Genomic DNA, 16860 nt, shown 5'->3' with positions numbered 1-16860 from the left:
GCTTAAGCCCAACCCAAATTATCGAAGAGCTCAGGACCATCTAACATTGCCTGTTTTGTGAACTGGGTATCACTTGCATCATCTCTGAAATTGAGTGGATGAATCCTGTTTGGGAATTCTTGCTTTTCTACTCAAACTAGAGAGTGAAAATATTTATAAAATAGAAAATAGAAAAGTACACACACAAGTTATATACATATCAAAACTTTTAATTTTGTCAACTTTCGCCACCATTACCATATAATATTAATGAAAGCTTTGCCACGCAATTAAAAATTTAGATTAGTAAAAGCTAAATCTCTGGACTTGCAACACACCTCAAACTTATGTACCAAAGCCTCTCAAAGGTCCCACATTTCCAACACATTTAATTCAGAATGCAAAAACTTTGGTACTTCTCTGCATACAATGATTGTATATTATTTTAAATAAAATGTATCTCTCATGCAGCTTTTGCTTTATTATTTCTTAAAAACAATCTAGAGACAAATAAACATGGTAAAATGATGATTTATAATTACGGACTATGGAATGTACTGAAGCTAGTAGATAGATGGAGAAATAGAGGGGCCACATAACTTTCACCAAAAAAACCCTCAAATATTCCAACTATAGAGATTGTCAGTCAAGGGGGGAAAAATGATGTACAGTATGTCTCTGGTCTATAACCGTATTTTTGGGGACTTTAAAAATAATGTTAACTTTTATCTACAAACTGTGTCACTAAAATTTACCAATGTCGGATTTGAATATGTTCGGCGAATATCACAACCAAGAACAGTGATTGTCAATCTATGTAAAAATCATGTCATCATTTTTCTCTCAAAAAATTACCACCCAATAAACCTCGATTACAACACCATTACCCAAAATCAAATTAAGCTAACTAGAAAAATAAAGCCCAGCATGATCCACATCTAACCACAATACTTGCCCATATTCTCACTGGAGAGATATAAACCTGATAGTTTTGACAAAATGTAGCGTGTTGGCATCTGTATTTATATACGAATACATTTCATTATGTACTTTGCTGAATTAATGCATTATCACTTCAAGAAAAAAAAATATATGCAATTGTCTCCTTTCTAGGCACCTTGTTCCAGTCTTGGAAACCGATAAAAAGAAAACAAGTTCTGCCAACAGCATATTTCAACCTGGAAATATCTGAAAGGCCTATTATTTGCTTCATAAACCAATGTCATTCTTTTACACTCTCTTCATTCCTCTTCCCATCAAACAGGCAAAAACAGTCATAACCATCTTGGACTTCACTTCCACCAAGTCCTCTGGAAGGGCATATACACGGGCTCCAATTTTTCTGGCCATTGATACAGCGTATCTGTTGAGAAAGGCAATATATGATCCCAGGCATTATATTTTTTTCATCTGCCGTGCTCATTTCATTTAACTACAGTCAATTACAAAAATCCACATTGTACTTTATAATTAAAATGCTTGGCACTGAAAATTACAAATTTAGGAAAAAACATGTAAACTAGTTAGGATCTGCTACTTTTCCTGCACTTGCATTGCCACGCACTAAACTTACAAAGCAGTTTACTTTATTATTTATTCACCATCCACAAGGTATAGGGATGGAACCTTTTCACAAATATCAGAAAATTGTGGATTCTACAAAGCACTCTCCTACGTATCCAAATAAACACAAGTATAGCCTAGACAACAGACACAAAATGCTGCAGTAACTCAGCAAGCCAGGCAGCATCCATGGAAAAGAGCAAACAGTCGATGTTTCAGGTCAAGACCTGAGATCATCCAGCATTTTGTGTGTATTGCTTTGGATTTCCAGCATCTACAGATTTTTTCCTGTTTGCAACAAGTATAGCCAATATGTTCCAACAGTATTAACACACATTAATAAACATATTAAGGCATTTAAATATCCAAAAATAAATGATAATAGCTACTTTCATTGAACATATTGAAACTTCGATTCATTGATCAGTTTTGAAATCACAAGGCACAATTGTACAGGCAAAGATGGCTCTCATTAGAATAATATGGAATAGAAGCTCAAGTGGTCTGAAAACTGATCACTATATATATGTAGACATTTATTTATTCTTAAAAATTCAAGATGTCGCCTGGGGCAAACCTCCCCAAGCAGCAAATCAGAGAAAATGAGGTCTAGATGTAAAAATATACTTGTTTCCTCCATTCATTGCAGGTGTGGCTTGCAATTACAAGAACATTTTTTTTTTGCAAAGTGACAATAAAGTTTGGACTACATACTTAGCATTCTCTTGCTTATCTTCATCAGAAAGGTCCCCAGTCTTCACCAGTTCATAGTTAACAGAATTAGGTTGAATGGCATCAATCAAATCCAACACAGGCAAACTTGAGCTTAAGTTCTTATCCTGTGTAAAAATAATTTTAGTTTCAGATGAGGAATTACTGCATTTCCTATCCTTTGATGCTACATTCCCATTTTTCCCTTGAACATTTCTGAAGCATCTTGAGTGTTGCTTTATGAGAAAAGAATTAAAACATTTTTATAATTCCTTTTACCTTGCAATATACCACAAACTACTTTGTAGCAATCTCAAAAAACTTTTTAAATTGCCTTCAATGTTGTTTGGAAAATACATTTTGCTAGGTTTCATGCAAAAAGGTTTTAAATAATTTCAATTTCCTAGAATGCAAGGCTTCAATTTCAATTTTCCAGATTGCAATTGACTTCAATGGGCAGACTTTAAGGATTTAGTGTCAAACCTATGACACATCCCTCAATGCAGCCTTGAAAGATCAGCATTATATACTCAAGTCCCTGACTTCATCAGAGCATATTACAGATTGTTAGAAGCAAGAAAAGACAAATCAGTTAATTAATTTTATGCTAGAAGCCTAAGTCCTGGGCAAGACTAGCTCCTCTTTTTCTAAAGGGAACATGCACCACAGACAATGGCCATGTCATTGACAGAGAGGAGGAAAGCTTTAAGACTACATGAATATATAAATGGTTTCACAGGTGTTGGACAGTATGTGCCAGATGGAATTCCATCCAGAGAAATGCAAGGTGTTGCATTTAGGAAGGCATAAAATAAAAAAGGATGCAAGAAAATAAAATTCTCCATGAGATCCTAACACTAAACACAAATTTCCCTCTCCCACCCTAACCCCCCTCTCCACTTTCTGCAGGCATCTCTCTCTACATGACTCACTTGTCCACTCGTCCCTTCCCATATGATTTCCCTTCTGGCAGGACAGTGCTACACCTACAACTCCTCCCTCATCACTATTCAGGGCCCCGCAAGTCATTCCAGCTGACGTGACATTTCATCTGCAAGTCCGTCAGGGTCATCTACTGTATCTGGTACTCCAGTACAGCCTTCTGTACATCAGAGAGACCTGACGTAGATTGGGGGACAGCTTTGTCGAGCACCTTTGCTCTGTTCCCAACAAATGGCAGGTTTTCCTGGTGGCCACCGATTTTAATTCTATATCCCACTTCCATTCTGACCAGTCAGTCCATGGTCTCTTCTAATGGCACAGTGAGACCACTCTTGAGTTGGAGGAGCAACAACATATTCTGTCTGGGTACTCTCCAACCAGATAGCATGAATATCAATTCCTCTAACTTTCGGTAACTTCTCCCCTTCTCCCTTCGCTCTTTTATCATTGTCCATTCTGGCTCCCATCTTGCCCCTTCTCTTTCACCTGCCTATCACCAACTTCTGGTGCCCCTTCTCCTTCCCTTTGTTCCATGGTCCACTCTCCTCTCCCATCATATTCCTTCTTCTTCAGCCCTTTACCTCTTGCACCTATCACCTCTCAGCTTCCAAATTCACTCCCCCTCCCACCCACCTACTTTCTCCCTCACCTGGTTGCACCTGCTAGCTTATACTCCTTTCCCTCACCCTAGTGTTATTCTGGCTTCTTCCCCCTTCCTTTCCAGTCCTGATGAAGGGTCTCAGCCCGAAACACGCCTGTTTATTTCTCTCTATAGATAAACGTGTTGGGGTCTGCAGTGCACTGCTAGGGAAAGAAGTGGAGGCAGATTTAATTGTCCTGTTCAAAAGGGAGATGGATACCAAGTGAAAGGAAGAGAAGTTAAGAGGCTGTGCATGGACTGCTCTTATACAGAACCAATTAGGATTCAGTGGGCCAAGCTTCTTCTTTCCCACACTGCAGTTCTTTAGAAACATACAAAACCTACAGCACAATACAGGCCCTTCAGCCCACAAAGCTGTGCCAAACATGTCCTTATCTGAGAAATTACCTAGGGTTACCCATAGCCCTCTATTTTTCTGAGCTCCATATACCTGTCCAGGAGTCTCTTAAAAGACCTTAACGTGTCCGCCTCCACCACTGTTGCTGGCAGCCCATTCCACGCACTCACCACTCTCTGCATAAAAACTTACCCCATTATCTCCTCTGTACCTACTTTCAAGCACCTTAAAAACTGTGCCCGCTTGTGCTAGCCATTTCAGCCCCGGAAAAAAGCCTCTGACTATCCACATGATCAATGCCTCTTATCATCTTATACACCTCTATCAGGTCACCTCTCATTCTCCGTCACTCCAAGGAACAAAGGCCGAGTTCACTCAACCTATTCTCATAAGGCATGCTCCCCAATCCAGGCAACATCACTGTAAATCTCCTCTACACCCTTTCTGTGGTTTCCACGTCTTTCCTGTAGTGAGGCAACCAGAACTGAGCACAGTACTCTAAGTGGGGTCTGACCAGGGTCCTATACAGCTGCAACATTACCGGCTCCTAAACTTAATCCCACAGTTGATGACGGCCAGTGCACCGTATGCCTTCTTAACCACAGAGTCAACCTGTGCAGCAACATTGAGTGCCCTATGGACTCAAACCCCAAGATCCCTCTGATCCTCCACACTGCCAAGAGTCTTACTAATAATACTATATTCTGTCATCATATTTGACCTACCAAAATGAACCACCTCACACTTATCTCAGTTGAACTCCATCTGCCACTTCTCAGCCCAGTTTTGCATCCTATCAATGTCCTGTTGTAACCTCTAACAGCCCTCCACACTATCAACAACACTTCCGACCTTTGTGTCATCAGCAAATTTACTAACCCATCTCTCCACTTCCTTATCCAGGTCATTTAAAAATCACAAAGAGTAGGGGTCCCAGAACAGATCCCTGAGGCACACCACTGGTGACTGACCTCCGTTCAGAATATGACCCATCTACAATCATTCTTTGCCTTCTGTGGGCAAGCCAGTTCTGGATCCACAAAGCAATTTCCCCTTGGAACCCATGCCTCCTTACTTTCTCGATAAGCTTTGCTTGGGGTACCTTGTCAAATGCCTTGCTGAAATTCACATGCACTACACCTACTGCTCTACCATCATCAATGTGTTTAGTCATATCCTCAAAAAATTCAATCAGGCTTGTAAGGCATGACCTGCCTTTCACAAAGCCATGTTGACTATTCCTAATCACATTATGCCTCTCCAAATGTTCATGAATCCTGCCTCTCCGGATCTTCTCCATCAACTTAGCAACTACTGAAGTAAGACTCACTGGTCTATAATTTCCTGGGCTATCTCTACTCCCTTTCTTGAATAAAGGAACAACATCTGCAACCCTCCAATTCTCCGGAACCTCTCCCGTCCCCATTGATGATGCAAAGATCATTGCCAGAGGATCAGCAATCTCCTCCCTTGCCTTCCACAGTAGCCTAGGGTATATCTCGTCTGGTCCTGGTGTCTTATTCAACTTGATATTTTTCAAAAGCTCCAGTACATCCTCTTTCTCAACGTCTATATCCTCAAGCTTTTCAGTCTGCTCTAAGTCATCCCTACAATCGCCAAGGTCCTTTCCCATAGTGAATACTGAAGCAAAGTATTCATTAAGTTCCTCTGCTATCTCCTCCAGTTCCATAGACACTTTTCCACTGTCACACTTGATTGGTCCTATTCTGTCATGTCTTATCCTCTAGCTCTTCACACACTTGTAGAATGCCTTGGGGTTTTCCTTAATCCTGTCTGCCAAGGCCTTCTCATGGCCCCTTCTGGCTCTCCTAATTTCTTTCTTGAGCTCCTTCCTGCTAGCCTTGTAACCTTCTAGATCTCTATCATTACCTAGTTTTTTTGAACCTTTCGTAAACTTTTCTTTTCTTCTTGACTGAACTTACAACAGCCTTGGTACACCATGGTTTCTGTACCCTACCATCCTTATCCTGTCTCGTTGGAACGTACCCATGCAGAACTCCACGCAAATATCCCCTGGACATTTGCCACATTTATTCCGTACATTTCCCTGAGAACACCTGTTTCCAACTTATGCTTCCAAGTTCCTGCCTGATAGCCTCATATTTCCCCTTACTCCAATTAAACACTTCCCTAACTTGTCTGTTCCTATCCCTCTCCAATGCTATGGTAAAGAAGATAAGAGATGTGATCACTATCTCCAAAATGCTCTCCCACTGAGAGATCTGACACCTGACCAGGTTCATTTCCCAATACCAGATCAAGTACAGCCTCTTGTAGGTTTATCTACATATTATGTCAAGAAACCTTCCTGAACACACCTAACAAACTCCATCCCATCTAAACCCCTTGCTCTAGGGAAATGCCAATCAATATTTGGGAAATTAAAATCTCCCACCACGACAACCCTGTTATTATTACACCTTTCTAGAATCTGTCTCCCTATCTGCTCTTTGATATCCCTGTTACTATTGGATGGTCTATAAAAAAACACCCAGTAGAGTTATTGACCCCTTCCTGTTCGTAACTTCTACCCACAGAGACTCCGTAGACAATTCCTCCATAACGTCCTCCTTTTCTGCAGCCGTGACACTATCTCTGATCAGCAGTGCCACGCCCCCACTTCTTTTGCCTCCCTCCCTGTCCTTTCTGAAACATTTAAAGCCTGGCACTCGAAGTAAGCATTCCTGCCCCTGAGCCATCTTTCCTAATCAGATGAGTCAGAAAACACATGTTTAAGCAGCTCAGGCAGCATCAATGATGAAAGGTCTTTGACTTGAAAAGTTTCCCCTTCCACAGATGCTGCATGACCTCGCAAGCTTTTCAGCATTTTATAATTAAAAAAAAAATTTCAGCCTTTCATAAAAACAGGTGCTACTTCACTAGTTTGATAATGTCTGCTAATCACTGAAGAGCATGAGGAAACTTTAGGACATTTCCAGACTGGAACATTTTAATAATGAGCAAAGACCAGTTAAGATAGAATTGTTGCCTTTGAAACAGAAAAAGTCAAGGCAAGACATAACTGAGGTGTATACATTTATGAGGGGGCTAAATATAGTAAATGGAAAGGATCTATTTTCCTCAGAGGGGGTGACAAAAAAGAACAGGAGAAAAGATTTTAAGTCATTGGTAGAAGGATTAGAGATACAAGATGAGGAAATAGGTGCTAACAATCTGTAATTGCGGTTTGAAACGGTCATTTCTAAGCAACATGGGTGTGTGTTGAACAGCGATTTCCTACATCAGTGGTCCCCAAACTCTGGGCCGCGGACCGATACTGGGCCACGCAGCATGCAGGGGTGCAGCGGTAGCCAAAACGCACCCAGCATATCTTTAAGAAAAAAGTCGAAATAAACAAGTTAATTAATTAGCTTGTAAGGATAAGGATGGTAGGGCAAGGATAAAGATAAGGATAAGGGTAAGGATGGTAGGGTACAGGAACCGTGGTGTACCAAGGCTGTACCGGCACTGATGACACCTAATTAATTAGCTTGTTTATTTTGGCTTTTTTCTTAAAGATGTGCTGGGTGCGTTCCGGCTACTGCTGCACCCCTGCATGCTTCGCGGCCCGGAGGTTGGGGACCACTGTCCTACATAGTGGTTGACCTAATGCTGGAAGTTGGATTAGGCTGGGTAGCCTCTCCCCCCCCCCACCCCCACCCCCACTAACCTGTGCAGATACAGTGACCAAAATTTGTCATTTTTGTTATGATTCAATAGTACAAGATACACTCTCTCACATTAACCATTAAGCCAAAGTGAGCAAGTTCTTTCATTAGGGTAACAAAAAGGATTGCAATATATATTCCAATTAGACATATTTTAAATATAGCTGCTTTTCTCCATTTGGAGAACATATTAGATTAGTTGTCATTGTACAGTCCCTCTGCTTGCTGAAATACTCAGCAAGATCAAGACTGACCCTTTACCTTGAGGGCCAGGTTTGCCTTCAGATTCATTTGATGAATAGGCAATAAATGCTTGAAAGCAGATCTCAAATTCTTCTTTTTACAGCAAGATTTATTGATACAGAACTAAAGAATTAAAGGGCCCTGGTGAGGCCTCTTTGAGAATGCCCTGTACATTTTCTGTGGAACCATCTCAAGAATCAATCTAATGAACCTTACTTCACACTAAGCATATTTGTTCTTGAAAAGGGAGCTAGATTGTACACACTATTTTAAACATGACCCTTATGATTATAACATTTCCTTACTCCTGTATTCAATTCCTCTTGTCATAAAGAGGGCCCCAATTTTGAATCCCTTCTCAGCTACCTTCTTACCGAATGAGCTCATGAGTTAAGCAGCCAGTGGCAGCTCATAAAAAGAATGGCTCAAGGATATGAAGAAAAGTATGATAATTTATTGCTTTTCAGAATAGGGAAAGCAGACAGTAATATTCCCCTCAAGTGCTGGGAACATGGCTGATTTGTTTTAACTAATTTGTTTTGGATACTTATAAAAACATCAGACTAAAAAGTGTGGTAAACAGTAAAGAGGGCAGTAAGACAGTAAGTACACAGAAAGCCTGGCAGAATGGGCAGACAAGTTTTAGACACAAACCGGACTAAATGGAACATTGCTAAAGGGTATACAGAAAGAGCAGCACTGTACAAAGGCAGCGGGACACATCTGAGATGATTACTGAAGTGTATAGAGTCCTGGGGCTTGGAAATGAAGATAGAAAAATAAAAGAGCGGAGGGGTTATGGTTGTATATTCATAAAACTGGAATAGTGTTTCTAGATCCAGTAATCACTGAAGGATAACATTCGTAGTCAACAACTCTGTTATCCAACAACTGAGGTTAGAGATCAGCTGATCATTTCAGTTGCACAAACTAATTTAGTTACTGCATTACTGTAAGGTACCATACAACCTCAGGGCAGGCAAACAATCCTCACTGAAGTTACAGTACAAAAATCCCACGGTAAAGATGGCCTTTCTGACAATGGCAAAGGTAATTGATCTCTCCTCTTGACCTAAACTTTGCTTAATCCTTTAACCGGATTATAGTCATTTACCACAATACTAACTCATTTGGTCCAGTATTAAATTTTGTTTGATATTAATCCTGTGAAATGCATGAGATAATATTGTATACTAAAAGTGCTGGATGTGGAAATAATTGTTAGGAGGAGATAAATCTGAATCCTCCAGGCATTTGTTGAGAAGCATTTATGAAGAAGTCACTTGCTTGCTCTCTGTTTAATTAGGGTACACGGAAAGACGTAGCAAAAACTAAAAAAAAACTTACCTTAAAACTTTGGACTGTGGTTGACTTGCCTGCATCTTTCAATGTCCTATTTACCCAATTGATAATGATATCATCATTGACTTTCTGACCATCACCCAGTTCTTCAAGTACGTTCAGTGTATACCTTTCAATATATAATTGCAATTTTACAAATGCTGTGGCAATGGTTTATCTCAAAATTCAAGATGCACTTCCTAATCAACATGCCAATAAACTACTTGTTTTAAGTGATATCTGAAGCAAAAGTAACTGAAAAGCTTGTGAAGATAGATTTAAAAATATTCACAGTGGGCATCAATCAATAAATCAGTGAACTGATATAAAGCTGTGCAATTATGGAGCATTTCTCACATCCTTTTCAGGAGGTCCTAAAGCATTTTACAATTAAGCGCACTCAATGTCACAATGTTGGAAACATGACAGACAAGTTGTGCACAGCAGGCTCTGCCAAACAAGAATGTAACAACAGTACAAAATTAAGAGCCCTTTTAACAGCATTTTAGAACAGTGTTAGTACCTTCTCATCAGCTGCCAGACCAAGGCTAAAGTTAGCGTTGAGTTTCCATCATTCAAATCGTTTCCACCAATGCCTACCAAGGAAAACTTGGCTCGCTCCTTTCCCAAATCCACCGCATAATTACAATTTTCCAGCTTAAAAAAAAGGTTATTTTTGAGTAAAATTAAGCTGATGAATATTGGTAAATCTTCTTCAATACTTTTACAACCAGAATTGATCTACCTTTTTCATATTAGCACCTAATTTAGGATACGGTGGCTTGTTCACTTTGTTCCAGTCAACTGGCACCTTGATTTTCTCATACAACTGTAATATCACGAGGGCATCAACTAAGTCACTGTAACAGGAACAAAATTCAGAAAATATTCACTGGTCACTACACTTAAAAGTCAACCATAACAGAAAACTTCCTCACAGATACCCAAACTCATTGGGTATTCCCAACTTGATCCTAGATATTCCTATCTCTGTGGGGGGGGGGGGCGGGGAACCAGCCCAGGGAAACCCTCCTAATATGTTAAAAATGTAAACAGAGCCACAGATGCTCAGAATATTTGGAAACATCTTTGAAAAGAATGAGAAACAAGGGTTAAAATTTGCAATCAATAACATTTTATCAGAACAAGGAAAGGTTAGAAATCAAATGTCTACAACTTAAAACATGTTCAATTTCTATCCTTTCCTAGTTCTTAAGAAAAGGCATTGGCTTGTCTTTGTGTTTTCTTCTCCACAGATGTTGTCTTGTGATGAGCTTTTCCAGTAATTTCTGTTTTCTTTTCTGATATTGTCTTTTAACGTTGCTACCATTTGAAGAGCCCTGAACCACACTAGTTTTACAAGATTAGAGTAGAATTTAAAAGGAGTAGATTAGAGTAGATGTTCATTAGTCTGATTTTAGGGACACTTCTTTCCAAATCCAAGTCACTCTAAATTGTAATGGGAAATTCAACTCAACTATTAAATCAAAATTACACAGGTCACTCTTCTGATGTTGCATATCTTGGATGAACATTATACTGTTTACCTGTACAGATGATTGACTGCTGGATTTACTCCTTGAGAGTTAATCCAGTTGCGGAAGGTTCTTTCTTCACGGGTTTCACCTAATATATAACAAAATGAAAGTAGATTATTAAAGAAAAACATTACAGAGAAAATCAACATCAGAATTGGAGTAAAATTTAGCACATAAGGAATTAATTTCTCCTGGTTCTCCAAATTATTAGTGGAAAAGCTAATGAAAATGCATTTTTTGAAATATTATGATAGAGTTCTTAAGTTCTAACTAGTGGACTTCCTATTTTATTTCTCAAAAGTATTCTGTAATTTGAATCATGAAGTTCATCTGCTAAAACTGAATTGCCTCTTTAAGGCTAATCTTGCAATTGTTGTGTGGGGAAACCAGACGACAGTGGCAAATTTCTGGCTCAACATCAAAATGACCTAGCAAGAAACATTTAGTTTTACCATTAGTGATTTTGTACTTGGAATATGTTGAAAAATATTCAGGTCCATATCAGAATCAAAGCTTTCAGATGAAATAAAGAAAGAACAAATAGTAAGTCAAAGTCAAAGCCACTCTGCTCTAGCAACACACATCAAAATTGCTGGTGAACGCAGCAGGCCAGGCAGCATCTCTAGAGAGAGGTACAGTCGACATTTCAGGCCAAAACCCTTCGTCAGGACTGGACGAGGGGTCTCGGCCTGAAACGTCGACTGTACCTCTTCCTAGAGATGTTGCTTGGCCTGCTGCGTTCACCAGCAACTTTGATGTGTGTTGCTTGAATTTCCAGCATCTACAGAATTCCTGTTGTTTGCCACTCTGCTCTAATCGTTTTATACCCATGACTGCATGGCTGGGTACAGCTCCAGCACTATGTTCAAATTTGCTGATGATGCCACTGTTGGGGGTTGTATCAAGGGCGGTGATGAACCAGCATTCAGGAGTGAGATTGAAAATTTGGCTGAGCAGTGTCATGACAACCACCTCTCACTCAATATTAGCAAGACCAAGGAACTGATTATAGACTTCAGGAGAGGGAAACCAAGGGTCCAGGGGCCAGTACTCATCAGAGGTGGAGAGGGTCAATAACTTTAAATTTCTGGGTGTCACTATCTCAGAAGAACTGTTGTAGATCCATCATATGTAATTGTAAAGAAAGTGTAACAGTGTCCTACCTCCTCAGGAGTCTGTAGACATTTGACATGACATCAAATACCTAGAGAAACTTAATAGATGTGCAGGGGAAAGTGTATTGACTGGCTGCATTACGGCCTGGTATGGGAACACCAACGCCTTTGAGTGGAAAATCCTACAAAATGTGGTGGATTTGGCCCAGTACATTATGGATGAAGCCCTCTCAACCACTGAGCATATCTACATCAAACGCTACTGTAGGAAATTAGCATCCATCATCAAAGGTCCTCACCACCAAGGCCATGCTCTTTTCTCACTGCTGCCATCAGGCAGAATGTATAAGAACCTCAGGACTCACCCCACCATGTTCAAGAACGGTTACTACCCCTCAACCATCAGGCTGTTGAACAAAAGAGGATATCTACATTCATCTCTTAAGATATTCCCACAAACAATGTCCTTTTTATCTTGTTATTTCATGCTCTTGTTATTAACTGCTATTTATTTATACTTGCATTTGCAGTTTGTTGTCTTCTATGCCCGTGCTCTTTCATTGATCCTGCTTATAGTTACTATTCTATAGATTTGCTAAGTATGCCTGCAGAAAAAAGAATCTCAGGGTTGTATGTGGTGACATGTACGTAGTCCGATAATTTTCTTTTTTTACTTTGAACTTTGTATATTACTATATTCATTTTCTTGCAGGCTTTTACAGGAAAATAAAGAAATACAAAGGAATTTATGAAGAAACTATGCATAAACAAATGCTGACAAACAATCAACATGCAAAAGACTAATTGTGCAAATAAAAAATAATACCCAGAACGAGAATTGTAGAATCCTTGAAAATGAGTCTGTAGGTTGTGGAATCAGTTCAGCGAATATGCAACTAATATGCCAACGATTAGTCCAACTAATAGGCTACCATGTGGGACTCCAGTGAGGAGGCACTCAGAATATTATGAACAATATTATTTGAAGAAGGATATATTTGAAATGAAGAAAGCATTTTTGGAGTTTCTCCAGAATGATCAAGCAGATTAAGCTAATGCTTTTGATTTTTGAAGAACATGAAGCATACAAAATTTCTCCAGGGCCTGAATACAAGAATATTTACTCCAGTCGTCTCTCTAGTTCTAGAACCAGGAGACACAGTCTCAAAAAATAAAAGGTATTTCTTTACTCTGAGCACAGCAAAAATTTGGAATTCTCTATTTACTTGGGCTGTGGATGACCAATTCTTGAGGGTCTTTTAGGTAATGAGCAACGGGAAGTGGCACCGAGGTTTTACGTCACTGAACAGTGACAAGGGTCTAAGTGGTTTGGTCCAACTTTTTTTATATTCTCTTATGACTCACAAGCAAATCAACTTCATGCACCACACAATTTTTCAACTTTTAGTATTCCCTTAGACTGATAATTTCACACAACATAATTCAAAGTGCTACTTTTGTTCCTAAAATACGGGTGAAATTCATTTAGCTGCTCACCCCCAGTTGCACAGGAGAGGTAATGGAGAACGTTAGATCTGAATCACCAGCTAGTGTGGAGCCTGTACTCTTGTAGGTAATCATGCTGGGCAGAGTATTCAATGACATTAATAAGTGGGTTACTAGTGGGAATAGTATATATGGGTCCTTGATGGTGGGTGTAGATAATCAGCAGCACTGTAGTCTAATTAGTAGAGCTGCTGCCTCGCAGTAGAGACCCAGGTTCAATCTTGACCTCAGGTGCTGTCTGTGTGGAGTTTGCATGCTCTCCATGTGATTGGGTGGGTTTCCTCCAGGTGTTTGGTTCTTCCCACTTCCTACTTGGCCACAGTAAATTGCCCATAATGTATAAGTGGATGGTAGGATGTGGGGAGCTGTTATAACATAGGAAAAATGGAGTAAATGTAGAATTAGCATAGCTAGTTGATGCTCAGCACAGACTCAATGGGCTGAAGGGCCTGTTTCTGTGCTGCATATATGACCCTTTTCTGTCTTATATGACTCTAGAGGGCATCAATACTTCTTGGGCAATGCTTTCTGTATAGCATAGTTGCCATCCTTCTTGCTGTTAAAAGTTAAAAGACAGCCTGGAACTGTTAATATGTTAATCTAACTGATAGAAAATTAAATTCTACCCCCCCCCCCCCACCTGCCATTTAGACCCTGCCTAACTTAGGCCTTCTGACCCCACTGTTGGACACAAAATAAGTGGGTCATCCGAAAACCTGGTCTGTTTTCTGAATTGATGAGTTACATTGAAATTTATTGTATCCTCTCCTGCAGATCCCATCACAAGTATAAGATATATCCAATGGTCTAAATTATGTATCAACAATTTTAAGTTATTCTGCTCTCGAGATTTTAACAAAGAGGTGAATACCAGTTTCAAACCATTTTCTAGAACCACACAAAACTCAGTTGTAACTTTACCTTCCAGCAAACTCCAATCAATGTCGTGATTCTCAGGTTTTTCAAGAGCTGGATACTTGTTGAACAGATTAGCTACAAATGCCAAATTCAGTTTTGGGTTCCCTTGGACAACATCTGCTGGGGTGACAAACTGTCTGCAGCCTAGTTTGTCTGCCTCTTGTAACATGTATTCAGCGCGTTTAAGGTCATCGCTCTCCTGCAAGGTTTAAGACAATTACATGAGTGATCACAAACCACCTGCTGGTACTATTCATTGTAATTTAATATTACTGAATTTTGAATAACTGATCTTCTGTCCAAAGTTTAAAATGTTGCAATAACAGAGATGCGTATCTCCATTGAATAGATTTAGAACACGGACATAAACACTCAGCACAATACAGGCCCTTCAGCCCACAATATTGTGCTGACCATTTAACTAATTAAGATAGCCCATAAGATCATAAGACATAGGAGCAGGGCAATGCTACTCAGCCCATTGAGCCACTCTGTTATTGCCTCATAACCAACCTCTCATCTCACTCTACCCCACACTTCCACCTCCCCACCACCTTTGACATACTCACTAATCAAGAATCCATCAAGATCAATCTAATCCTTCCCTCCTACATAGCCCTCCATTTTTCCATCATTCATTGCCTATCCAAGAGTTTCTTAACTGCCCCAAGTTATATGCCTTTACCAGCACCCCTGGCAGGGCATTTCATGCACTCACCGCTCTGTACAAGGAACTTACCTCTGACATCTCTCTACACTTTTCACCAATCACCTTAAAATTATGCCCCGGGTATTGGCCATTTCACACTGGGGAAAAAGTCACTGGATATCGACTCCATCTACACCTCTTATCATCTTGTAAACCTCTATCAAGTCATCTCTCATCTCTACACTACAGAGAAAAAAACCCTAGCTCCCTCTCTAATCCAGGTAGGATCTTGGTAAATCTCCTCTGCCCCCTTCTTAGAGCTTCTAAATCCTTCCTATAATGTGGCAACCAGAACTGATCACAATATTACAAGTGTGGTCTTAAGCAGTGTTTTATAGAGCTGCTACACTACCTTGTGGCTCTTGAACTCAATCCCCCAACTAATGAAGGCCAACACACTCTATGCCTTTTAACCACCCTATCAACTTGAGCTGAAAATTTGAGGGATCAATAGATGTGGCCCCAAGATCCTTCTGATCCTCCACATTGTTAAGAATCCTGCCATTAAGCCTGTTCTGTCTTCAAATTTGACCTTCCAAAGTGAATCACTTCTCACTTTTCTGGGTTGAACTCCTGGTTAGTCTGCCACTTCTCACCGAGCCCTGCATCCTGTCAAGTCCTGTTGAAACCTACAACCTTCCACACTATCCACAGCTCCACCAACCTTTGTATTGTCTGCAAACTTCCACTTCTTCATAATAATCACAAAGAGCAGAGTTCCCAGAATAGATCTCTGCAAAAAATACACTGGTCACTGAACTCCAGGTAGAATATGCTGCATTTACAACCACCCTCAGCCTTCCATGGGCAAAGCAATTCTGAATCCACACAGCTGAGTTTCAATGGATCCCAAGCCTCTTGACTTTCTGAATGACCCTACCATGGAGAACCTTATCAAATCAACTGCTCTACCTTTATCAATGTTCTTTGTCACATCCTCAAAGAATTCCATCACTCTTGTGAGGCATGACTTGCCATGCTGACTTCTGATCTCTAATCAGACTTTTCATCCCCATATGTTTGTGAATCCTGTCCCTAAGAAAAATTTCCAATAATTTGCCCACCACTGAAGTAAGACTCACTGGTTTTTCATTCCCAGGGTTATCCCTACTCCCTTTTCTGAACAAAGGAATAACATCTGCCACCCTCCAATCACCTAGTACTACTAACTGTGGCCACTTAGGACACAAAGATCATTGTCAAAGGTGCAGCAATCTCTTCCCTCGCTACCCATATTAATCTGGGGCATATACAGTCCGGCCCGGGGAACTTATCTATCCTAATGTTTTTCAAAAGTCCCAGCATTTCCTCTTCCTTAACATTGACATGTTCTAGCGTATTAGCCTGTTTTATACTGCCCACTAAAACTTCAAGGTCTCTCTCACTGATGAATACTCAAGCAAAGTATTCATTAAGGACCTCCACCAACTCCAGACCTTTTTACTCTTCCGTCCCTGATTGGTCCTACCCTCTCTCTGGTCATCCTCCTGTTCTTCACATACATGTAGATGCCCTGGGGTCTTCCTTATTCCTACTCACCAAGGCCTTTTCATGCTCCCTTCTAGCTCCCCCAAGTCCACTCTTCAGCTCCTTCCTGGCTACATCGTA

At 40.2% G+C, this 16860-nt stretch overlaps 1 protein-coding gene across 3 annotated transcripts in view; it reads right to left on the bottom strand.

Moving 5' to 3' along the window:
- Positions 1 to 207: 207 nt before the first annotated feature.
- Positions 208 to 16860, bottom strand: part of LOC134352891 (plastin-3-like) — a 142044-nt gene continuing 125391 nt past the window's right edge. For all 3 annotated transcript variants that reach the window (XM_063060470.1, XM_063060472.1, XM_063060471.1), the window contains exons 10-16: positions 14547 to 14742; positions 11014 to 11092; positions 10212 to 10326; positions 9990 to 10123; positions 9473 to 9596; positions 2257 to 2381; positions 208 to 1342 (exon numbers count right to left, since the gene is read on the bottom strand). In XM_063060470.1, the coding sequence (XP_062916540.1) occupies positions 1210 to 1342; positions 2257 to 2381; positions 9473 to 9596; positions 9990 to 10123; positions 10212 to 10326; positions 11014 to 11092; positions 14547 to 14742 (906 nt within the window). In that variant the 3' untranslated portion in view covers positions 208 to 1209. The remainder of the gene's footprint in view (positions 1343 to 2256; positions 2382 to 9472; positions 9597 to 9989; positions 10124 to 10211; positions 10327 to 11013; positions 11093 to 14546; positions 14743 to 16860) is intronic.

This window comes from Mobula hypostoma, chromosome 10 (assembly GCF_963921235.1).
Source record: "Mobula hypostoma chromosome 10, sMobHyp1.1, whole genome shotgun sequence".
NCBI lineage: Eukaryota > Metazoa > Chordata > Chondrichthyes > Myliobatiformes > Myliobatidae > Mobula > Mobula hypostoma.
The sequence above is the reverse complement of the archived record's forward strand: the minus strand, read 5'-3'. Positions and strand labels throughout refer to the sequence as shown.